The sequence below is a fragment of the Herpailurus yagouaroundi genome, unplaced genomic scaffold, assembly GCF_014898765.1.
Source record: "Herpailurus yagouaroundi ecotype Mexico unplaced genomic scaffold, PumYag 29, whole genome shotgun sequence".
Taxonomy (NCBI): Eukaryota; Metazoa; Chordata; class Mammalia; order Carnivora; family Felidae; genus Herpailurus; species Herpailurus yagouaroundi.
In genome coordinates this window covers 97,769,419-97,794,739 of record NW_024412377.1, presented here as the reverse complement: position 1 = coordinate 97,794,739, position 25,321 = coordinate 97,769,419, and the positions used below count along the sequence as shown (strand labels likewise).

The following is a 25,321-nucleotide window of genomic DNA, read 5'->3' as shown; positions in this document are numbered from 1 at the left end:
TATTATTTAGTACATAACATTCAGAAAAATCAAGACAATAACAAAGACCACATCATGTCAGTTTAAAATGAGAATGACAATGAATTCATCTTAAAGTGTTTGAGGAACTTGTAAGTGTTTCTGGTACAAAACACTTTCAAATCTTCAACATTTTAATCCACCTGTTAATTTTTACCAATATATTTACAAAGAAAATACAAAGAATATTTACAAAGAAAATAAAATTTTATATAACCTATATAACAATGTGTATAAATTGAAATAATATATTACCAACAAAAGACAGCTCCCTCAAAGACCAATTAATGAACCATAAATGCTGTTTTGTAATTGTCATACAAAGTGGTAAAATTAAGATATCTTTGGTATAAAGATACAAGCTAAGCAGAATACATAATATACAAATACTTCTATATATGTACCATTGATATATGTGCAGTTAGCCAAAATGTAATACTGTTGAAAAAATAAATTAATATCATATTCTTTCTAAACACTAGGGATCTTCATTTTAGTGTCTAAAATTTCCCCAATGACTTAAAATAAGCAATTAAATAGAAATGTAACTTACTGAACTGGTACTTTTTGAAAAATATTAGATACAATGATATTCGTATTTTTAGTGTTTGTCCCTCTACTTGGCTGACATTTAGTTTATTAATATGCAACCAACAATACAATTGAAAGAAAACAGCTCAGAATATAGACTTGCTATTATGCTAAACAAGTTTCCAGTCCTGTGGGGATTTTATGAATTACCAATCAGTATAAACGTGAAGCCGCATTTATTGACTCCAGCCCTGCCCATGTACTGGTGCCTGCTGGTCCCAGCATGAATGCACTTCAATCGAAAAAGCAAAGAATTGATTATTTGTGTGAACTAAATAAAAAAATGTATTATACATATAATTTCCCATTTGCTATTGATATGGAAAGGATGTTAAGTTCATGTTTTCATCTCCACATTTTGATACCTTCTGCATAAATCACTCTTCAAAAATTATATTCTGTGATAATCATATTTCTAAATGGTTAGAATTAGTATTATTTAAAAATCCCTTAAAAACAACAAAGTTTATGACCTCAAACTATAGAATAACTTAGTATTTGTGAAATAGATCTATCCTTGTATATATTTTATATTTAGGCCAATCTTACATTAAGACACACATATGAATTGGTAAAGGATATTAAAGTACAAAAATAAATAATACCGCTTAGAATACAATAGTCAGTGAAATTGAAGCAGCAATCCAACAAAGTTTCAATTAAAGAAATACTATGTAAAATCAAGTTATTTTGCCTAACACTACCAGATTTTTTTCTAAGTGTTTAGTAGACACCAAACAATTAAAAGAAAAATCAGCTACCAAAAGGTATTAAATTTATTACACCAAGAGCTATAGGTACAACATAATTCTGAAGTATTAACAGAAAACATGGAAAAAGAAACTAATTACTTAAGTACAAATAAAGTTTAAGAAAACAAAAATAATTAGGAAGAATATAAAGAAAAGAACCTTCACAAAATAAAGCTGACCATTTTAGATATTTTATCGTATGGATTTAACAAACTGACCCTAGGCTAACCAATGCCAGAATCGATAATTTTGGTCTACTAAATGTTCAATATTCTATAAAACTTCCAGAATTAAAATAAAATGATCTACTCAGATTTTAAAACCAAAAATATTGGTTTCCCAAAAACACACAGTTAATTTCCATTTCACTGTGTCAATAGTAGCTTTTTATATAAGGTGAAAAATAAATCACTCCAACAAAACTAGCAATGAGCTCATCAAATTCAAATGCAGTTTTCCATTTATGTATTTTTTATATTAAAGCTATAAACATGGTTCATTTATCTTCCCTTGGTTGCCACGTTTTTCTGTGCTGTTGCTATGAACTTCAGCCATTAGCTGTGCTCCAAGGTAAACTACATGAACCATCAACAAAAGTGACACCCCATCTATGGAGTTCATATTTTCTCCAGATTATCTATGCTAGTTGACAAGCTGGTAATGAAAAAAATCACACTAAGCAAATGGTTCCTCTAATAACAATAAATTTTCTATAAAATTATGAAGGGTACAAAACGTTTCCTTGCATCTATTTTGTCATGAATTCTAATTAACGTTGCAAAAACCTGAGAGTGCTGGGTCATCACAAGAAGTGCATCAAGGTTTGATTGATAATATGGTATAAGTTGGCCAATGCTGCCAAGATTTTCTTCTCTTAAATTAATGGCCATCCAACCTGCCCTAATCATACAGCCCAAATGATATTCCCCTTCTTATTTCAATTTTCTTGAGGCATGGAAAATGGGAAAGATCAGTCATTTATCTTCTAATAGCTGGATAATAGATCTATCACAATAAAACATCTGCACAAAATCAGAGGTGTGGGGTTTTTTTTTGCCCACTACAGTGAAGCTTTTACCAACATTAAATCAATAACCTATAAAATGGTGTCTTACCCCTATAATTTAGTTATGAACTACCAATATATTCATTAAACATCATTTAGTAAATTAGGGAGAAACTCTGTCATAAAAAATATATATAAACAACTAAGTTTTCCAGTAAGCAATGACCTAATCTGTGTTCTTAAGAAACTCTGTTTTCTATTAGAAAGTTAAATGCTATGAAAAGGATTTCTTTACAATTAACCTGAAAGGAAAAGGAAATAATACCACCCTGCTTTTGAGGTATTCTAAATAAAAGATGTCCACTGCTATGTTTAAATTGTTAAACAAATATGATTTCTACCTTAAAGAAAAACCAGAGAAAGTATTAAAATTTAAAAATGAATTTACAATAGAATATCAGAAAAGGTATATAGTAAAGAAGAAAAGTGTTCAAGATATGTTAAATAGAGAATATAGGATGAAAATAGTAACTCTAGAAATATACAATAAAGAAATAATGTAAAAAACATCTTGTAACTGTTGTAACAAATTGATATTTGTCAGCAGCAATAGCAATGTCAACATGACAATAATAATCCCAAAAAGCTCCTGATGATAACAAATACATTTTCAAAAATTTGGAAATGTGGAAATAAATCAGACCTAGTTCCCTTAAATGGGAAATTTTTCAACAAAAATTATTTGGAATTCTTACTGTTTTAAATGTCAATACCGATACTACCTTGGGAGAGAGAGGAAATACAGCTGTCTTCCTTCAACAAAGAATTACAAGAAACAAGACTAAGTAATAATAAAGCTAAAATCCCTATATATATGCATAAATACCAGAATATTTTAAACCTTTCTACCACAGAATGTAATCATACAAAGGAAAAAATTATCACAAAATATTCTCAAAACATAATTAATTTAAATAATGGGTAAGCAAGTTAATGGTACCTAGGTAAACATGAATCTCCCATCCCAAAGCCAGAAAAATCAAAGATGAAAAACTGTCCTAAGCATAACTTAAAAACAAAGAATCCCCAAACTTCAAATTACATGTAAGTAGAAAAATAAGCCCTAAATGCCAGAGTTATCTTTCATGCTTATATCATAAAAACTCATAAAGACCTGTGGCAGTCAGGAAAAAACTGCCCTTACCAAAACAGTAAGAAGTTGGTGGTGAGCAAAAGAAAGAACTAAAATCAATAGGAGGAGGAGAAAGAGTATTCTAAGTGTAAAAATACTATCTAAGATTCCTCATGGATCACAGTGGATTACAAAGTAGAAATTTCAAGGGGGTAGGAGATGGAGGGTAGATTCAATGAGATTGTCTTGGAAAAGAAAAATTTCAAAAAGAAAACAGTTAAAAAAGAGGTAGAGGAAGAGGAATTCCTTAGAAAATGTAAGGTGACAGAAAAAAAGAAATAAGAGGAGGAAATTCAGAAGAACAACAACAAAATCAAAATAACTTTAGGACATACACCCCTTCCTACATGCTTTCCCTCAAAACAGCCATCTAATAAAAAAGCATACTGTGATATTCTGTCAGAAACGGTATTCTTGTGCTAGGAATCTTGCAAACTACCTCAAACTCAAACCACGAACCCTGTCCAAAGAAAATGTAAAGATGTGAGTAATCTACAAGTGTTGAAAACAGAAAATGAAAATCAAAACAATTCAACTGATGAAAATTGCCCACACAAAAAATTAATAACAAAACAAAACTAACACAACACTCCAAAATGAAGTACCCTCAACGAAGCATATGAAGATCAGAAAAATGAACGTAATCAGAAATTCATAAACAGAGAAAAGAAATAAACAAAAGACATCAGGAAGAAATGTAACAGGAGTTGACTGAAACCAGGAAAGAAAGTGAGAGGGGAAGAAAATAATCAGACATGATGATTAAACTGCAAGGTGCCCCTGCAAGAAAACAGCTGAATGAAGATTTAATAAGGGGAATTAAAGAAAAGTAGGAAAAAAAAAAAAAACAAAAACAAAACACAGTGGTTGAAATGTAAGACAGGCAAAGAAGATCCAACCTACATAAAATTTAAATCCCTGAAGAAATAAAAGTAACAACTAAGCAGAAGTAATATTTAAAACTATAATCTTAAAAAAAACAAAACAACAACAACAACAACAAAAAACTTTGCCAGAAATAATGTATGTTCTAAACCTACATTTTAAAAACATTCAATGAGTACCAGGAAAAAAAACTAACCCACATCAAATAACCCTGAGACACCATTTAAAACCATTAGGTCTCAAAGATAAAGAGGAAATCATCAGGGTGAGCATCTTACTTAACGCAGACACATGACGGACACTTTCCTTTAGACTGAAATAAGACAAGGATGCCCACCGTCTCCACTACTACTGAATATTATACTAATACTAGTAAGTACCCAAGTATATAATTACACAAGAGAAATTAATTAGTAATTAGAGTTGGAAAAGAAGAAGTAAAATCACTCTATTAGCAGACATTATATTTTCTAGAATAAACCATGAATAAAATAATTAAATCAAACAATAAAAGAACTTGGTAAAGGAGCAGGATATAAAATTACCATAGAGAAGATCAATAGCCCTTTTTATACACCAATATAACAAGTTCAATGATATAAGGATGAAGCAATTTCAATTTACAGTAACATCAAAGAAGACTACATATCAACACAACTCTAAACCAATATTTAACTCAATTAGCAGTCCACATCTCACCACTTCCCACAAAGGCACATGCTAGCAATTCTGAAACATTTTGTCTGCATCTTGGGATGCAACAAGTAACTAAATATATTGTCAATAATGAAAGCCACATTTTTTAATGTTGGAGAAGGAAGCTGAAAAGGCAGGAGGCTAGAAGGAATCCTGGGCTGTTGTACTGGAATTAGAGGCATCTGCGTAAACTTTGCCACTTAATACAGATAGAAAAATAGATATAGATGTCCTTTTAATTAAAAACTATATAAACATGTAAGTAACACTTTAGGAAAAAGGAGTGCCTCATATAAGAGACCATCAAAGCCCCCAAAAGATCTGCTCGTGAACACTGAATATGATGTATACCACTTGGGAAGCAAAATACTAAAAATGATAGTAAACCCATAATTACCATCAGCAAAAACGTACCAAATTAATTCCACAACCATTCGACAAATATTAAATACCTACTATGAACAAGTACTCAATGTTTTCTACTATATTTTAGAAATAAATGGTCAGAAATCAATAACCGACTATCTCAAATTTACAAAAAATATATATCCTTTACATTCTTTTTGTGTCATTTATTTCTTACTTGGAATATTTATTTAACCCCCTTTTACAGCACAAGGCACTATAATGAAGGTTTTACATACAACAGCTCTTTCAACACAAATAAAACTTTATACATTAGAAATTACAAGCCACACAAATTTGGGAACTGAAATTTATGAAGGCTTAATACATAGCTACCATGGGGCAGAAGTGTAGGACAAACTCAATTCTGTCTAATTCCAAAGACTGTAATTTCTAGCTGTGGCGTATCTTGTTTGGGAAGACATGCACACATTATATACATTTCATTCATGATTTCATTCCTGAGCCATGCAACAAATTTCTTTTAGTCTATAATGCAAGAGAAATCATGGTAAATTACATTAAAATAAAGGATCTGTTTCTTATAGATCTTACTCTATTCTCCACGGTTTATACCAAATGTCTTGCATATCAAAGAAATAAATGTTTTTATATTATTAATAAAACCAAATTAACCATACTACTGATTTCTAATCTGGGTCCTAGAAGAGAGTAACAAGTATGCCACACCGAAGACCAAAAAAGAGGGGTGTCTGGGTGGCACAGTCAGTTGAGTGTCCAGCTCTTGATTTTGGCTCAGGTCATGATCTCACGGCCATGGGATTGAGCCCCACATTGGGCTCCATGTGGAGCCTGATTGGGATTCTCTCTCTCCTCTCTGCCCCTCCACACACTCATGCTCTCTCTCTTCTCTCTCTCTCAAATTAAATAAACATTTTTAAATAGGAATCAGATTTCTTTTCTATCTTCATTTATTGGGCAAATCTATACTTGTTTACCTCCTACATTACATCAAACAGTATAGAAGAAATACAATGAAGATTTCTATTACATTATAGACACAAAAAAATTTGCTGGATGGGTTAGGATCCCACTCATAATTTCAAGTAAAATACAGTATTTTCAAAGTACATAGTGGGAAAAAAAAGTACATAGTGAAAAACTTATTAAAGAAATTAAAATGTTCAAAAGAATATATTTACTTATAAAAAAAAAGTAGTAAAGGAGGAACAAGGTACAAAAAAAGGTAGGATACAGAAAAGCAATAAACAGCAGCTATAAATTCAACTATGTTAATAACATTAAATGTAAATGGATGAAACCATGTAATCAAAAGGCACATAGTGTCACAGTGAATTAAAAACTATATGGTGTCTATAGGAGACACATATTAGATTCAAAACTACTAACAGGTTGACAGTAAAAGCAAAGAAAAAGATATATAATGTAAACAGCAACCATAAGGAAGCTGAAATGCTATAAATAGACAAAACAGACTTTAAAACAAAAAGTGTTATTAGAAATAGAGAGACATTTATAACGACAAAAGGAAGATTAAAAACAATTATAAATATACATGCACCTAACATCAGGGCTCCTAAATATATTAAACAGTGACAGAATTGAAGGGAGAAAACAGACAGCTCTACAATAAGAGGAGACTTCAATACTTCACTTTAAATAATGGATACAACCACCAGGCAAAAGATCAATCAACAGAAGACCTGAACAACACTATAAACCAATTAGACCTAACATGTATCTACAGAAATACTCCACCCACCAACAGCAGATTATACATTCCTCCCAAGTGCACAATCAACATTTTCCTGGATAAACCATATGCTAAGCCATACAACAATAGCTATATGAGGCTAGTGGCTACTCTATTAGCTGCTATGCACAGATACACATGCTACTTGATGACAGCATCCTAAGACACGCAGAAATCCTTTTCCTTGATAGTGTGAGCTGCGGGGGTGGGTACAGAAGCCTCCATCGAAGATACCAGATCCTCCAGAGGTCGGCTCACAGACCCCATGGGTCATCACTATTATGAGATCTCATTGTCACTACACTCAAAGAATAGGAGTGGGGAAAGGAGGAGGAAGAGATACATACATTCACAAAAGATGACAACATTAGCCAGTAAGTTCACTCTTACCAGAAATAAAACAGTCATGCACATATGAAAATGTTTCAGAATATTTTTAAATAGGCTCTATGCCCAGTATGGAGCCCATAGAGTATTTTTTTAATATTTAAAATATTTAAAAATACACATTTATAATACTAAAACATACTCCTCTAAAAGAGGTATTTTTTAGTATTTCTTTAATACTTCTTAGTACTTCATTTTAAAACAATTATTTGTTTCCAGCTGATTCAACCTTTAAAAATCCTAATAAATCATCGTTTGAAATAAAAACTTTGGCACTAAAAGCAGTCAACAATTCGGCCACAGATTAAAGAAAGGATTTTTGTTTCCAACCTGTTCTTCTTCAGACTCTGATGATGAAACGTGTAACAAGCTAAAATTCTAAATGTAATACTTCTCTTCATAAAGTCATTTTTTTCCTTCACGGATTTTAAGAAGTCCCATTAATATTTACACCATTTTCAAATCAGTAAGAATACTTATATCAAATATACAGTACAGTAAAATTATACTATACAAATAAAACACAGTTTTACTGAGGCGCCTGGGTGGCGCAATCAGTTAAACGTCCAACTCTTGATTTCAGATTTCAGCTCAGGTCATGACCTCACGGTTCATGAGATCCAGCCCCACAATGGGCTCTGCACTCAGAGAATGGAGACTGACTGGGATTCACTCTCTTCCTCTCTCTCTGCCCCTTGCCCACTTGCACACGCATACACACCCTCTCTTTCAAAATAAATGAACTTAAAACACACACACAAATTCTACTTTGATATAAAAAAAGGTATCACTTACTGTACTTTTATCCTTTAAAAGTTTTTCAATTACTTCAATTAACATTTCCTTCTGCTCTGGGTCAAGGCTAAAACATAAAAAGAAAAGAACACACATTAAAATTTTTCCCTTTAATTCTAATTTTAAATGAAGCTAATCATTTCAAGAATATTAAGAAATTTTTTTAGGGGGGAAGGAGAGCAAGAATTATGTGAAGACAGAAAACAAATCTGAAATAAAATGGGATGTTTTTCTCCCAAATGTGTCCTAATCTTTTTCTTTAAAGTTGCTCATATTGGGGCACCTGGGTGGTTCAGTCGGTTAAGCTTCCGACTCTGTCTCAGGTCATATCTAGCAGTTTGTGAGTTCGAGCCCCAAATCAGGCTCTGTGCTGACAGCTCGGAGCCTGCTTCAGATTCTGTGTCTCCCTCTCTCTCTGCACCTTCCATGCTCACACTCCGTCTCTCTCGCTCAAACATGAATATGAATAAACGTTAAAAAAAAAAAAAATTATAAAGTTGCTCATATTAACTAAATCCAAATACTAATAACATTAAGACAGTATCAAGTTCAGGGGCGCCTAGGTGGCTCAGTCAGTTAAGCCTCCAACTTCAGCTCAGATCATGATCTCATGGGTTCGTGAGTTTGAGCCCCACATCAGGCTCTCTGCTGTCAGCTCAGAGCCCGCTTCAGAAACTTTGTCCCCTTCTCTATCTTCCCCTCCCCCACTCATGCTTGCTTTCTCGCTCTCAAAAATAAATAAACATTAAAAATAAATAAATATCAAGTTCACTTCTAAAAAACAGTTGGAAAATCTTAAAAATGTAATTACAAGTCGATAAAGTACAAATTCTTTTTTTAACCGAGGGAAAAAAGTTAATAAGACAGTGATCATTGTTGACTATGGATATACTACGGTCAAAAACAAATACAGAGAATTCCCAAATAAGAATTTTGTTATCATTTTAGTTCAGTAATGAACTAAATGTATTACAAAATCTGACATCTAAAACCAAAAACTTTGTATATATGCAAAGGCATATATATATACACATATATATGTATACGTATACATATATATACACATATATACATATGTATACATATATATACATATATATGTATATATGTACATGTATATACATATGTATACATACATATATACACACATATATACATATATATGTATATATATATACACATATATATACACACACACACATATAAAAAATTAGGAAATGCCTATTAGTAGCTCTAAGCACTGAAATATTGACAATATAATTTCTTCCTAACATGTAAGTCAAATGTTGTCCATTTACTGAGAAGCTGAAGAATGGGAATATAAAGGTAAATAAGACTGCCTAGTAAAGAAAGTCCCAAACATAAGCATACCATATAACAGAGATATGTATAAGGGATTACAGGAATAACAAGAGCACCAATGGAGGCAGGAGGAGGGTTTCTTATAAAAAGTGACATCTCGGATGAATCTTAACAATTTGACTTTAGAACTAAAGAAAGGAGAAAATTTTCCAGGTAAAGACTAAACAGATGGTAATAAGATAAAAATATTTTATGTAGAGGACTAATAGCCAGTACCAAGCTACTCAATTCCAGGCAAGGAGAATAAAGGCTGAGGCTGGAGAGGTAAAACAGGGTCCAGTGATGGACTTTTAATCCATCATAGTAAGCTTGGATCTTATTCTGCAAGCATGTAAAAAGAAAAGATGAGTGATAAGTATGATATAACTTCGACAGTTAACTTGAGTTAATGAGTTTTTACTTTTTATACACTTATATAAGTTTATTGCTAACCATTATAAGTATCTGAACAAACCTTTTAATTCTTTCAAATGCTAGCTCCGGTCTCCCTTCTCCAAGCAGTCTTTCCTAACCCTACTTCATTACATCTTTACATTATGAAGCCACATAATGTAAGCCTGGAGTGGAGCCTGCTTCAGATTCTGTGTCTCCCTCTCTCTGCCGCTCCCCCACTCGTGCTGTCTCTCTCTCAAATATAAATAAACATTAAAAAATCATGGCCTTTGTGTGCATGTGTGCATCATATGCTAATATCTTATTTAATTATAAATTGCCTTTCATTGGTATCTGTTTTATTTTTTTCATCAAATATGTGTTAATACACCCTCTACCATTTTCATACACCTTACACATATAACCTGACACCAAAACCACAAAATGATCTTGATAAAAGCTTATGGAATCATTGGCAACAGAAATTAATACCAAATTATTACAGATAATAACTTTTACTTAAGCAATTTGTTTTCCACAAACATCGAGGCATCATATGATATTTTAATAAATATCATACAAATATGGTATGGTGCTGTATTTCAAAATGAGCATTTTAAAATTCAATAAAATACCTCTAGACAAGAATCAGGCAAGGAAGGGAACATCAGAAAGCAATGGAAAGAAAGATGGAAAAGGTGGAAGAAAGGAGAACAAAGCAAGCTGAAAAGATAATACACATAAGATTCTACCCTATAATGAACAGAAAAAAATCTTAAGTTTCTCATAATTTGTGTGTATGTGTACATGACAGACACACTACATAAATGACAATTAAAATTCCATTCAGTTTTAAGTTATAAAATCTATACATTATCACAGGTCCTAACAGGCTCACAAGTAAAAACCAGGATAGGGTCTCTATAACCAAATAAAATTAAAGATGTCTAAAGAATGTGAGGAGAAAAACAGTCACTGGGTTTTGCTTAGTATAAGGACAGACTAATTATAAGGCTGATAAAATAAGCCTCCATGGGCTATAACATTCCATATAACAGTTTTGGTATTATTAACAAACCTACCTGTACAATTTCTGTATTGCATGGGCTGCATTCTTCCTAACATATGGTGATAAATCAGCAGAAGCCTCCTTAATAGCAAGCATCATAATAGGTACAATAATTGGTACTCTAATACTTGACAGAACTCTCAAAGCACTTGCACGGATTAGTTGATTTGGGTCCTAGAAAGAGTGCAAAAATATGCATCAAAATCTCAAGTTTAATATTTCAAAGATATCTCTATGACACAGCTAACAGGTGCTCACAGGATTCAATGTAACAACACACATACACACACACACACACAAACTATTTAAAGAACCAGTATATGAACACTGGATAAGAAAAAGAGTTAACTAAACGTTTATTTCTTTGAACAAGAAAAGTAATGGTTATAATTCTAGTTGATCATTCATTACTAAACATGTTGGGTTTTTAGAGTTTCACAATGACACAACGCTGCAGGCTATAAATTTTCTCTTTAAAAAGTCACAACCCAACTGAGGGTTGATGGGGAGTGGGAGGGAGGGGAGGGTGGGTGATGGGTATTGAGGAGGGCACCTTTTGGGATGAGCACTGGGTGTTGTATGGAAACCAATTTGACAATAAATTTCATATATTGAAAAAAAAAAAAAAGTCACATCCCGGGGCGCCTGGGTGGCTCAGTCGGTTAAGCATCTGACTTCAGCTCAGGTCACGATCTCGCGGTCCTTGAGTTCGAGCCCCGCATCAGGATCTGGGATGATGGCTCAGAGCCTGGAGCCTGCTTCAGATTCTGTGTCTCCCTCTCTCTCTGACCCTCCCCCGTTCGTGCTCTGTCTCTCTCTGTCTCAAAAATAAATAAACTTAAAAAAAAAAAAAAAAGTCACATCCCCTCATTGCACACTTTCAACAATTAGGTATAGTGATGAAGAGTTCTTGGGTGCATGATAAGGATTACGAAGAACATAAAGGAACATGTAGAAAATGAAACAGAGAGAAAAATCTAGTTGGTTATATACATATTATTTTCTGAGGACACTGAATGGGCAACGTGAGAGGCCTTTCAAGTCTTTCAAAACAATACTGCGCCATTTAGTAAATTACTGGTCCACTTCTTTAAATAACACACCTTCAGCTTTGCACAAATCTTGTAGCTATTTGCTGGCTCACTCTACTATTTACCTTCAGAGCTCGCTGAAAAGTGCTTATGGACAAGAGTGCCAGATCCTGCTGTTCTTCAGCATACCGGACCAGGTAAACATACACTAACTTCTTGATCTGTTAAAAAAAAAAAAAGAAAAGAAAAAAATCACGTAATCCTAGCCAGAATGAAAATTAAAAATTCATTATTTTGTATACCAAATCCATTCTCAATTTTTGTGAAATAAAATAACTGAACCTGGTCATAGCTTATATTGTGATATAAAGATAATATACTGTAGCATGAGGAATGGCAACAGAAAAAACTTGTGAAATAAGCATTTTGATAATCCAATCTATAACAGCAACACGTTGTTCTGTAACAACATTCCAAAAAGTCTTGAGGGTTAACTTACCTCAAGCTTATATACTCCTTGCTTGCTGACCTAAGTCCCTTTGGTCCTGAGATGAACTAACCTACTCTTCTTGAGATCTGCAGACCACCGGCCTTAAGGAGAGAAGGACCAGGCTTTCCCAAAAGAGAAGTCCTGACCATATTTGATGCCAGCAGGTCTGTTTGGGGTCCTGTCGACATACGCCATTCCCCCAGGCACCATCTCCTCCTGCAGACAGCCTACCCCCAACCCCCAAAACCCCACTTAGAACCTTCCCCTTTGAAACCTTCTGGCTTTGCCTGGACAGGAAAGATGGTCTCTGGGACATGAGTCCACCATCTTCCCAGGCTGCTGGCTTCCTGAATAAAGTGACATTTCCTTTCCCACCATCACTTGTCCTTCTACTGATTTTCAAGCAGTGAGCAGGTGAACCTGAGTTCAGAACCAGTTCTCTGTCAGGTAACACTTTCTCTCAAAGGGAATAAAAAAAATCCCTGAGCAAAACTCAGACAAGAATATTAAGGGGCGCCTGGGTGGCTCAGTTGGTTGAGTGTCTGACTCTTGATTTTGGCTCAGGTCATGATCTCATAGTTCATGGAATTGAGCCCCGTGTTGGGTTCTGCGCTGACCTCACAAAACCTGCTTGAGATTCTGTCTCCTTCTCTGTCCCTCACTGGCTCTCTCTCTCTCTCGCTCTCAAAATAAACAAAAATAAACTTAAAAAAGAAAAAGAACATTCTTTAAATGTTATATTAAAATGTAACTGAATTATAAAAGTATTTTCAAAATGAAGGATAAAAATACTAGAAAGAACTTGGATTCTATCCTCTAGCTACATGGTATATATATGAACTTATGTCTCCTCATCAAAAGGTGTTGGAGCCGCAACTCTGATTGTATGGTAATATTCACATTCACATTCCAATATATATTACATGATATTTTCAGCTCAGTAAGAATAAGGTATGACAATACCAATTTAATGTGATAAAAACTCCATAAGACTGGGAGTATCTGACAACTGTTCTAAATGGCAATTTAATCAGTTAAGTCTAAAACAGCATTATGATGAACAGAAAAATTAAATAAAAATTAAATTGTGAGTCGAAATTCATCAACTGCTTCCTTCTGACATAGCTCATACACTATAATCTTCCTTCTGAAATATCTTCAGATACCACTGCCTGAGTAGTTTTTTTATGCATCAGCAGAGTACAGACCTATAAGTTTATGGAATGTTCAAAGAGCACAGGAAATGAGGGGAAGTAACTGGAAATAGCTGGAATTGATGCTAGAAAGGAAAAAGAGTGCTACACCAGGCCATATTTTATGTCATACTAACCAATATGAACTTCTTTAAAGACAACTACTTCCTTCATACTCCACTTTCCTTTGACACAACATAGTTTTGTTTTAAGTAAGCGCTAGGCCCAACGTGGGGCTTGCACTTACAACCCCAAGATCAAGAGCCGTGTGCTCTACCAACTAAGCCAGCCAGGCACCCCAACACAGCATAGTTTTGAGTTCCTTCACTATCCTGTTTGCTTTCTTCTGAACTCACTCCAATTTGTCTATATTTCTTTCAGTGTAGAACCCCAAACTACAAATGAAGTTTAAGTAGAACAAACAAGTTAAGGCTACGTTCCACGTAAGGTGCTTCCACTGACACAACTAAATCTTAAAAATAAAAACATACATTTTCTAAAAGTATACTGACTACATTAAGCCATATCTGAGTAAATATCCTGGTGGGGTTTTTCTCTTTTAAAAAGAAATGGTGCTACACACACCATTTTAAGTTGATACCAATCCATTTTTCTATACTATATAGACAGAGTTATAGATGAAAGTAACAAAAAAATTATCTCCAAATACTCTTCAGTGGTGAATGGATCGACAGAGTCCTAAAAACAAAACTAAAACCCTTAAAAAATTAAAACTCAGTGCCCAATGCAGTCCATAATCTGCCCCAAAATTCCTTTCTTCGCAAGCAGGTATTTAAGTTCCTAAGATTACAACAATGCCAAAAGGCAATAAACACTTCCTAGCTGACTGATTTGTAGCATTTTCAATATACCAAATCAACACACAGACACATGTAAGATATTTCCCAAATCCATCTTAGGATGAACATGGGGCTACTTAATGCAGGAACCATTCCTATTCACCTGTATATTCGCAGAACCTATCATAATGGCTGGCATGCAGTAAGAGCTCAATAATTAGCTGAATGAAACATCATAGCCCAGTGGTATACTGAAAAAATTTAAGGCTGTTCTCATTAGATTGCTATACCAGGAATCTAACTTCCACCAGTGGTTATAATTCAAATAGATTCCTAGATAAAACACCAACATACTGTGAGGAAATGATGCATATTAAGAAGATTGTCTCCAAAAGTCTTTAACTTGTAAATTATTGTTTTGCTTTGATGGAGAGCACAAGAGCATAAGCGGGAGAGAGGGGCAGACGGGGAAGGGGAGAAAAGGTGAGAGAGAGAGAGAAATAGAGAGAGAGAGAGAGAGAGAGAGAGAGAGAGAGAGAGAAAGAGAGAGAGAGAGAGAGAGAGAGAGAGAGAGAGAGAGAGAATCTCAAGCAGGTTCCACGCCCTGCAGAGAGCCCGACACGGGACTCAATCCCATGACCCTGGGACCATGACCTGAGCCAAAATCAAGAGTCAGACGTTCAACCGATTAAGCCACCCAGGCACCCCTAACTTGTGGGATTTTTAAAAATTAATCATTTAAAATGTTCTTTCTTCATATTAATTATATTCAGACCCAGTCTACAGTTCTCTGGAAAGTTTTGGAAGAAATAGGTTAGAGTCCACCCATCCCCTCATCTTCCTGTGATTTATTTCTCAGCAACACCTTTATTTATGAAGTAACTGTACAGCCAACTTTTAAAGCTGAATTATGAACTCCAGAATATATCCAGGGGTTTATACTGGCAACACTGACACATTCAGAACCACAGCTGAGCTAGCAGGCATTGCTGTAATTACTGACTATTGGAGAAGGACTTTTGTGCCTGTTATAGCAAAAAGCATAACAATATTAAATCACAGAAGGTTGCAAAACACCAAATTTGTTCTAGTTCTGTTATAAGAATCAATCAATATTGACCACAAGAGGCCTGTGCACTGACTGGCTGCAGGTGTGCAGAGAAAGCCTAGTTTCCCTGAAACCATTCTGTGACCAGAAATGGGAGTACTTAAAGCTCCGTGACTACACCATTCTCTGATCAGTTACCTCCATTCAATGTTACAACACTCCTTGCTGTAAAGCTAATCATAGCAGAGCCCCAGTAGGCTGGCAGAACACAGGCAGATCTGTTTAATTAGTTTATCAATACTAGTACATCAAACTTCATGAGTTATTGACTAAACCTTTGATTATTTTTGTACTATAACCACTGATTGCTTACTAGGTAACTTTTGGTATCATTTGACATCAAATGGAAGATGACGTACAGCTTAACTGTGTGTCTAAGGCAGCATGTACTTATAAAAATGAAATTTTGCACTTGATAGCAATGGAACATCAGTCAATTCTCTAAACATAAATTTTAAAAAGTTTATGTCAGTTTTCTCACATTAGAGGATTAAGCATGTTTCAAAAAACAACATAATTCAAGAACAAAAGAAACCCAAACAAATACACCAATAATTATGTTTATAGGGACATTTTTGTTGCAGAACGTTACACAGTATATGAGAATCTGAGTGTAAAGGGAAGAGATGAACAAATAGGAAAGTTCTATTACAACTACCTGAACAGTACAAACAGTTTTGGATGAACAATAAATAACATAGAATTTTCTGTTTACAAGAAGACTAGAAGTCCAGGGGGAACTAGTTAATTTACTACCAATTTCTAAGGACTTCCTCATTTCTACCCATCTCTAAGTCATAAGAATAGTTATATCAAGGCCAGATACCTCCCAAAGGATAGCTAATACCAGATGTTGATAAGGGGCCAAAGTCACTAAGGGAGAGGAGGAGGAAGAAAGCATCAAGCAGGAAGGATGGCTCTAAAAAGGGGAATGGTCTAAGATGGGTTCTGAAGCCAAGCCACCTGGCTTTGGATTCTGACTGTGAAATATGACCTTGATCTGATAATTTAACCTCTCTGTTACCTTGTCCTCATATATAAAATATGGGAAATGACAGAATCAACCTCACAGAGTTATTTGTGACGATAAAATGAGTTGATAGATGTAAGGTACTAATAACCTCGCACAGAAAGCATCTTTTAATGCTTTCTCTAGCATTTCTCTAGAGACTCTAGTCCTAAAACACTAAGGTAACAGCTCTACCTATATCTCACAATTTTTCTAAGTCAAATCTCAATTTTTTTCAGATACCTGCACTTACATCAGAAGCCATAAAACTACATCAAATTAGAAGCTCAGATAGCATGACCATAATATATCAAAGAGAGTTTAACTCTTGATATTATCAATTCAGAAGTATATAGTAACAAGCATACAAATGTTTAATAAATATCTATTAAATTAATGACAAGTCAAATTTGCAAATACTAGATTACATACATATAGCCTACATTTCTCCTATTAATTGGACTCTTAGAAAGAATGGTTTATCAAGTTAATTTAAGTCCAATATTAAATTAATTGTTTTGATTTTAATTTACCCGAGTCAGTCAAATTGATTTTATGATGACTAATCATTTTGGTAGCAAAATTCACCTATTCCAAATATATAATGTATTTATTATCTAATAAAAATTTATGTATTCTTGAATAAGTTTCTAAAAACGGGTTTGAAGTATATATGTTTAAAACCCTATAATATTTTCTAATAATGTTAAAATGGTGAAGGAAAAATAATTATTTTTATATATGTAAATGTATACTCTAGAAATGTATAAAATATACTTCGCTTTATTTTTCCAGATCTTGAATATGTAAATGCAAGATTATTTAAACTAACTTACCTTATACGAGAAAAAACTATTTATTTTTTTTAATTTTTTTTTAACGTTTATTTATTTTTGAGACAGAGAGAGACAGAGCATGAATGGGGGAGGGTCAGAGAGAGAGGGAGACACAGAATCTGAAACAGGCTCCAGGCTCTGAGCGGTCAGCACAGAGCCCGACGCGGGGCTCGAACTCATGGACTGTGAGATCCCAACCTGAGCCGAAGTCGGCCGCTTAACCAACTGAGCCACCCAGGCGTCCCGAGAAAAAACTATTTAAATTACTAGTATACTTTATATTAGAGACATAGTAACACCAATTCACTGTCATAGTGTTAAAATAATATCTAAGAGTCCACTTCACGTCAATCTTGTATTTGTATTATATACAAATGAAGTGTGACCTAGCTACTCCTATTGCTGTACTTAAAAAATTCATCATTCTCATCATGATTATTTTATTCACTCTTATTCTTTCCTGTACCTAAGCAATTGTTTCCTTTAAAAAAAAAATGCCCTGTTTTTACAACTAAAAATACTTAAGCATTGACTATAAAGTTGCTAATGGTACATAGTTCACTCAGTATATTCTGGCCGTAAAGCACTAGAAGACACTGCTATAGAAGTCTGATACAGAGATTGGAAAAGATGATGAAAGTTTTCAAGTACGTCACCACTTATAAATTGAAAATTCCACACAGAAAGTAGGGAAAGCTGAGCCTAATGTTTCATTTGATCAATAACATTCCATGTATTTTTAAGGCTTTAGAAACAGTTACAGATTTTGATGAAGCTGTAATTTAGTAATAACTGAGAGACCTGATTTACCCTCCTGCCTTAACCAAATAGAATATCAGGAGCAGGAAATGTAACAATAGTTTCCTATGTTGGACAACAAGCAGTACAGAACCGTGAACCCAGAGAGACGGAAAAGTCAAGCTGAGTACTATCACTAAGCATAAGTCTACCAGCACAGGGGGGCAACTCAAACAGAATTCAGAAGATTCACTGTGCTGAGGAGACAAGAGACGAAAGTTCAGAGGCCAAGGTTGCTCAAATTTGCAGAGCAAAAAAACAAACAGGAGGAAACTTCACAGAGACAGTGAGAGGGAGAGAGAGAGCACACACACACTACAGAGGACCACCATCAAATCTTAAACGAAGCCCTGACATGAACAAGAAAGAGTGACATAAAACTACCTGAGGCCAGACCAATCAATCAATCAATAACACCAAAAACAAACACAAGAAAAAAGTACACATAAGATATCTTAAAGATCACAAAGAACTAGGATTAGTTCGTGCTCCTACCAGCCAGAGAAAATGTCTCATAAATACACAGACTGCTGAGTAGAATCCCAAGAAGGCATCACTTTAGGAGTGGGATTAAATTAATCTAAACTAAAAATATTTCTGAGCTCCCTAATAAAGCTTAAATGTATGCTTTGAAAGAATCAAATAATTCCACATAACTGTGTGCCACAAACAAAAAAAAGCCAACACAATTAAAAGGAATACAACAAAATCCACCAGCCAGCCACATAAATTTCACAATGTTTAGCATACAATTAATTAAAAAAGTAGGAAAATATGAATCATAACCATGAGAAAAATCAATCTATAGAAAAAGACTCAAGTGATAGAAAGGATAGAAGTAGCAGAGAGGCGCCTGGCTGGCTCAGTCAGTAGAGCATGTGGCTCTTGATCCTGGGATCATAACCTTGAGCCCCATATTGGGTGGAGAGTTTACTTAAAAGTAAAATCTTAAAAAAAAAAAAAAAAAAAAAAAAAGGAGAAGGGCTTTACAGTAACTATTATAAATATGCTCCATATGCCCAAGAAGACAGACAAAAATATGACTATGTTGAGGAGAGAATCACAAGATACAGAAGTGATCCAATGAAACATCTAGAGATGAAAAATATAACAGCTGATTTGATAAATACACTGGAAGAGATGAACAAGTTAGACACAACAAAAGGTAAGGTCAGTTAAGTATACAGCAATAAAAACTATCAAAATGAAGCACAGAGAGAAAAGACTGGGAAAAAACTGACGATATTATCAGTGACCAGTAGGACAACGTTAATTAGTCTGTATGTGTACCAGAAATGCCAAAAGGAGAGAGAAGAGAGAAAATATATTTGTGATAAACTAATGGCTGAAATTTTAAGAAAACTATAACCCACAAATATAAGATGCTCAACAAACCTGAAGCAGAATAAACATGAAAAAAAAATATGTCAAGGCATATGGCAGAAAACCAGTGCTAGAGAGAAAATCTCAAAACCAAGAAGAGGTAAGAAAGACACATTGTACACAATGAAACAGAGATTAACAATGACAGTAAACTTGCAGGACAGAAAACAATGAAATATTTTTTTAATGTTTATTTATTTTTGAGAGAGACAGAGAGCAAACAGGGGAAGAACATAGAAAGAGAAAGAGAGAGAGAGAGAGAGAGAGAGAAAGAGAATCCAAAGCAGGCTCCAGGCTCCGAGCTGTCAGCACAGAGCCTGACACAGGGCTCGAACTACAAACCGTTGAGATCATGAACTGAGCTAAAGTCGGACACCATAACTGACTGAGCCACCCAAGCACCCTGAAATACTTTTTATTTTTTTTTTATTTTTTTTTCAACGTTTATTTATTTTTGGGACAGAGAAAGACAGAGCATGAACGGGGGAGGGGCAGAGAGAGAGGGAGACACAGAATCGGAAACAGGCTCCAGGCTCTGAGCCATCAGCCCAGAGCCTGACGCGGGGCTCGAACTCACGGACCGCGAGATCGTGACCTGGCTGAAGTCGGATGCTTAACCGACTGCGCCACCCAGGCGCCCCCTGAAATACTTTTTAAATACTGAACAAAGAAGACTGTAAACCTAGAACTGTAAATTTTACTAGGCAAAAATATTTTCAAATTGTAAGCAAAATAAAGACTTTTTAAAACAAAAGCTGAAAGAATTCATTATCAGCAAAACAAAAGAGATGTTAAAGAAAGTCCTCTAGTCATAAGGAAAACGATACCAAATAGGATATTTGGACCTATACAAAGGAATGAAGAGGGCCATAAATGGTAAACATGAGAGAACACATGAAAGACTTTGGGGGAGAGAGGCAGCTCATTTTTATTTTTTATTTTTAATTAAAAAAATTTGTATTTACTTAGGAGCATTCAGAATGTCAACAAAATAGCTGCAACTTTTTGTTTGTTTGTTTGCAATTACAGGGTGGTATTCAGTTAACAAAACAATTATTTCGTATAAGCTGCATCAGAGACAAATGAAGATGAAAAACAACTATCCCCGTATAAAATTAATTTATGCTGTGCACTAACAAGGGCCTGCTTTAAATGTCCACACCAATTTACAACCCCCATACTGTACCATATAAGGCTGGTGGCTACTGAAAACACCACCGGGACAGGACTATCTAAAGACACATTCAGTAGTGTGTTCACTATACAAAAAACGACACTGTACAGTTTAAAAGCAAATCTTACACAGCCTTACATTTCAGTTTTTTTTTTTTAAAAGGAGTGAGTTGTATAAAGGGGTTTAAATGCTTTACAGACAAAAAACAAAAAACTGCTCTAGAACCAACATATTCATCCTCACCATCTTCTTCATCTCCCTCCTCTTCCTCATCCTCTTCATCTTCCTCATCTTCCTTCTCTTCCTTGTTTTTCTTAGCCTTGACGACTCCTGTTTTTGCTTTATCAGACTTTCCTTTAACTCAGTATGCAGCAATATCCTTTTCATATTTTTTCATCAGCTTATTAGAAGCCTTCTTGTCATCTGCAGCAGTGTTAGTCCACATCTCTCCCAGTTTCCCTGCAACATCACCAATGGACAGGCTGGGATGTTTGGAATGTTCTCCTTTGATTTCTGGGCAATTATCAGAACAAAACAAGAAAAAGGCCGAAGGAGACCTCTTGGGTGCACCGGCATCCTTGAACTTCTTGGCATCCTTGAACTTCTTTTAGGAGCGATATCAGTTTTCATTTCTCTTCCGTAATGGGACGTTTCTGCCTTTGCCATGTCTTCAAACTTTCCTTTCTCTTTAGCAGACGTGGTCTACCATCTCTCTGAGCACTTCTTAGAAAACTCTGAGAAGTTGCCTGCAGCAACGGGGTGCTGCTTCTTGCACTCTTCTCGGTAACTTTGCACAAAGAATACATATGATGACATTTTGCCTCTTGGCTTCATAGGGTCTCCTTTGAGACAGCTCATTTTTAAAACTCTTTAATAGATAAGTAAACTGGTAATTTTGGAATAAAATTGTACCAGAACAATCTCCCACAGAAAACTTAAAAAAAAAAAAAAAAAAAAAGGACATATTACAAAAGCACTGTGGCCCCTGGTGGTGAAACAGCAGCAGAGTGTGGTTAGGAGTATATACTCAAAGGTGACGAGAGAGAGTAAATTCCTCATTCCCTTGGCTTTCTGATGAGGCCAAGCGAATACTGGATGAAGTGCAAGTGGAGGCACTGATGGACAAACCACTCTGTCTCTGGCCAAAGGTGCCAAAATATTGAACCTACAAAAATCATGGCCACTGAAGAAAATAGGGGAATCCCAGAAGGGAAAGGGCTGGAGATGGGCTCCTCAAATAGTCTCTACCCACATCTCTGACTAACTCCTGAACCATGCAAGCAGAGAACAGACTCAAAGTAGTTCAGCAGAAGACAAAAAATATGACATGAGACTGACTGAAGCTGCTGCTTAAGAAATAGAATTTACAATTTGAACTCGTCAAGGTAAGCACCTTCAAAATACCACTGTGATGTAAAAATAAAAGAATACAGAATCTCCATGATAATATAATGGCAAGAACAGAACTCAAAATTGCCCAATGTAAGAGAAACTCAAGAAATGGAATACATACATACACGCATATATATAAATATATATGTATACACATACACACACACACACACACACACACACACACACACATAAGAAAATCAATCAAATGTAAGTTTGAGATAAACAAGGTATTGGAACCAGCAGACAATTTTAAAGCCTACTATTACACATATTCTTAATGAAGTAAAAGAAAATGTGCTCTCAATTAGAGAAAAATAAAGCATATCTCAGCAAAGAAAAAGAAAGAACCAAGGTGAAATTCTAAAATGAAAAAATGTTCACTGAATGTACTCAACAATCAGATGGAGATGCCAGAAGAATAAGTGAACCTGAAAAAAGGTGAATAAAAATCCAATGGGAAGCACACAAAGAGATATAAGAAAACCAACAAAGCTTCACGCACTTCAAACAATATACATGTTGTTGTTTACAATAATACGAGAAGGAGAAGAGAATGGAGCAAAATATTACCTGAAGAAATAATGGCCACTCTTATGTTTATAGCAGCATTACTTACAATAGACAAGATATGGAAGCAGCCCTAGTGTCCATCAATTGACAAATGAAGAAAGAAGATGTGGACGCGTACACACACACACACACACACACACACACACACACACACACACAGTGGCTTAGCCAACAAAAAGAATGAAATCTTGGGGCGCCTGGGTGGCTCAGTCGGTTGAACGTCCGACTTCGGCTCATGTCACGATCTCACGGCTTGTGAGTTCAAGCCCTGTGTCCAGCTCTGTACTGACAGCTCAGAGCCTGAAGCCTCTTCAGATTCTCTCCCTCTCTCTCTCTCTCTCTCTCTCTCTCTCTCTCTCTCTGCCCCTCCCCCGCTCACACTCTGTCTCTCTCAAATAAACATTTAAAAAAAATTAAAAAGAAAAACAAGTCAGAAACAAAATTCAGAACTCTTTAAAAGAAAAAAGAATGAAATCTTGCCATTTGCAGTGACATGCGTGGAGCTAGAGAGTATAATGCTAAGTGAAATAAATCAGTCAGAGAAAGACAAATGCTCTACGATTTCACTCATATAGGGAATTTAAGAAACAAAACAAAAGATAAGAGAGAGAGAGAGACAAGACACAGACTCTTAATTATAGAGAACTGGTGGTTACCACAGAGGAAGTGGTTGGGGGGATGGATTAAATAGGTGATGGGGATTGAGGAATGCATTGGTCATGGTGAGCACACAGTAATGCATGCAAGTGTTGAATTATTATATTGTACACTGAAACTAAAAAAGAAGAGAAATAATCACCAAAATTTCCCTAATTTTGATCAAAGGCAGTAATTCACAGATATAAGACATTCAATAGACGCCAGGCCAAATGAACACAAAGAAGCGCAAACCAAGACAACTCAGAGTTAAAGATGAAAAGCAAAACATGAAAGCATCATGAGAAAAATGACAAATTACACAAGTGGTATCAATTACCCAGTTAACAGGGATACTGCATAACGAATCACAGAGGATCTTTAAAGCATCTCTAGAGTGCTAAAAGGAAAACAACAACAACAACAACAATAACCCATATAACCCAGAATTCTATGACCAGTGCAAGGATCCTTTAGGAACAGAGGTAAAACGGAAACACTTTCAGAAAAGAGATTTCAGCAGCAGCAGATCTGTACCACAGCAAAAGCCAATGCAAGATTTTAAGGCAGGAAGATAATGATACTGATAGAAATGTGGATCTTTACAATACAAAGAGAACGCTGGAAATAAGTGACAAACACTTTTTTCTGTTTTCTTCTCTTAATTTCTTTATAAATCATGAAAATATAAAGCAAAAATTGCACTGTCTTGCGATGTTTTTAATCTGACACAAATAAAGCTAAACAAAAGACAGAAGGAATATGGATGTATACGGTTGCAAGATTTCTATATTTTAAGTGAAGAGATACACTATTACATAAAACTGACTGCAAAAAGCTACAAATGAATACAGTAGGGTCACCTGGGTGGCTCAATCGGTTAAGTGTACAACTCTTGATTTCGGCTGAGGTCAGGATCTCACGGTTCTCGGCTGAAGGCGCCGAGCCCTGCTTGGGATCCTCTCCCCTCCTCTCTCTTTACCCCTCACAAGCTCGCTCTCTCTCACTCTGTCTCTTAAAATAAATAAATAAAATTTAAAAAATAAAAATAAATACAGTCAACAATTTTAAAAAAAAGTGCAAAGTAAACAGGTTAAAAATAAAAACAAGAAAATTTTAAATGGGATTTCCTCCAAAGCAAAGAGAAGAAAGGAAAAAAGAAAACAAAAAAGACAAATAGAAAATAAATAGTATAATAGTACACTCAAATCCAAACATACCAGTAATTACATGAAGTATTAAAATAATAAACAATCCAATTCAAAGGCACAGTTTGACAAAATGGATGGGGAAAAGATGGAACTATGTTCTGGCAATAAGAGATGCACAGGACATTCAAAGACACAGATAGGCTAAAAGCAAATAGTTGGAAAAAAGATATACTGGACAAAGGGATGAGAAGGCTGGAGTGGCAATTTGAATAACAAATCAAATAGACTTTAAGACAAAAAGTGTCACCAGAGATAAAGAAGGACATATTCTAGGGTAAAAGGGTCAAGTCATTACGAAGACACGCAGAGTGAGGCGTGATGGGAGTGCTTTAAAATTTATGCAAGAAAATGACTAAATTAAAGGGAGAAATGAACAATTTCAGAATCACAATTGGGAGATTTAAAATCCCCCTCCTAGCCAT

The 25,321-nt window shown here is 35.0% G+C and overlaps 1 protein-coding gene and 1 pseudogene across 2 annotated transcripts in view; both read right to left on the bottom strand.

The window, feature by feature from the left end:
* AP3B1 (adaptor related protein complex 3 subunit beta 1) overlaps positions 1-25,321 on the bottom strand; it is a 269,037-nt gene that overhangs the window by 188,072 nt on the left and 55,644 nt on the right. For both annotated transcript variants that reach the window (XM_040450164.1, XM_040450154.1), the window contains exons 4-6: positions 12,422-12,517; positions 11,279-11,439; positions 8,463-8,529 (exon numbers count right to left, since the gene is read on the bottom strand). In XM_040450164.1, the coding sequence (XP_040306098.1) occupies positions 8,463-8,529; positions 11,279-11,439; positions 12,422-12,517 (324 nt within the window). The remainder of the gene's footprint in view (positions 1-8,462; positions 8,530-11,278; positions 11,440-12,421; positions 12,518-25,321) is intronic.
* LOC121014110 (high mobility group protein B1-like) lies at positions 20,930-21,956 on the bottom strand (annotated as a pseudogene).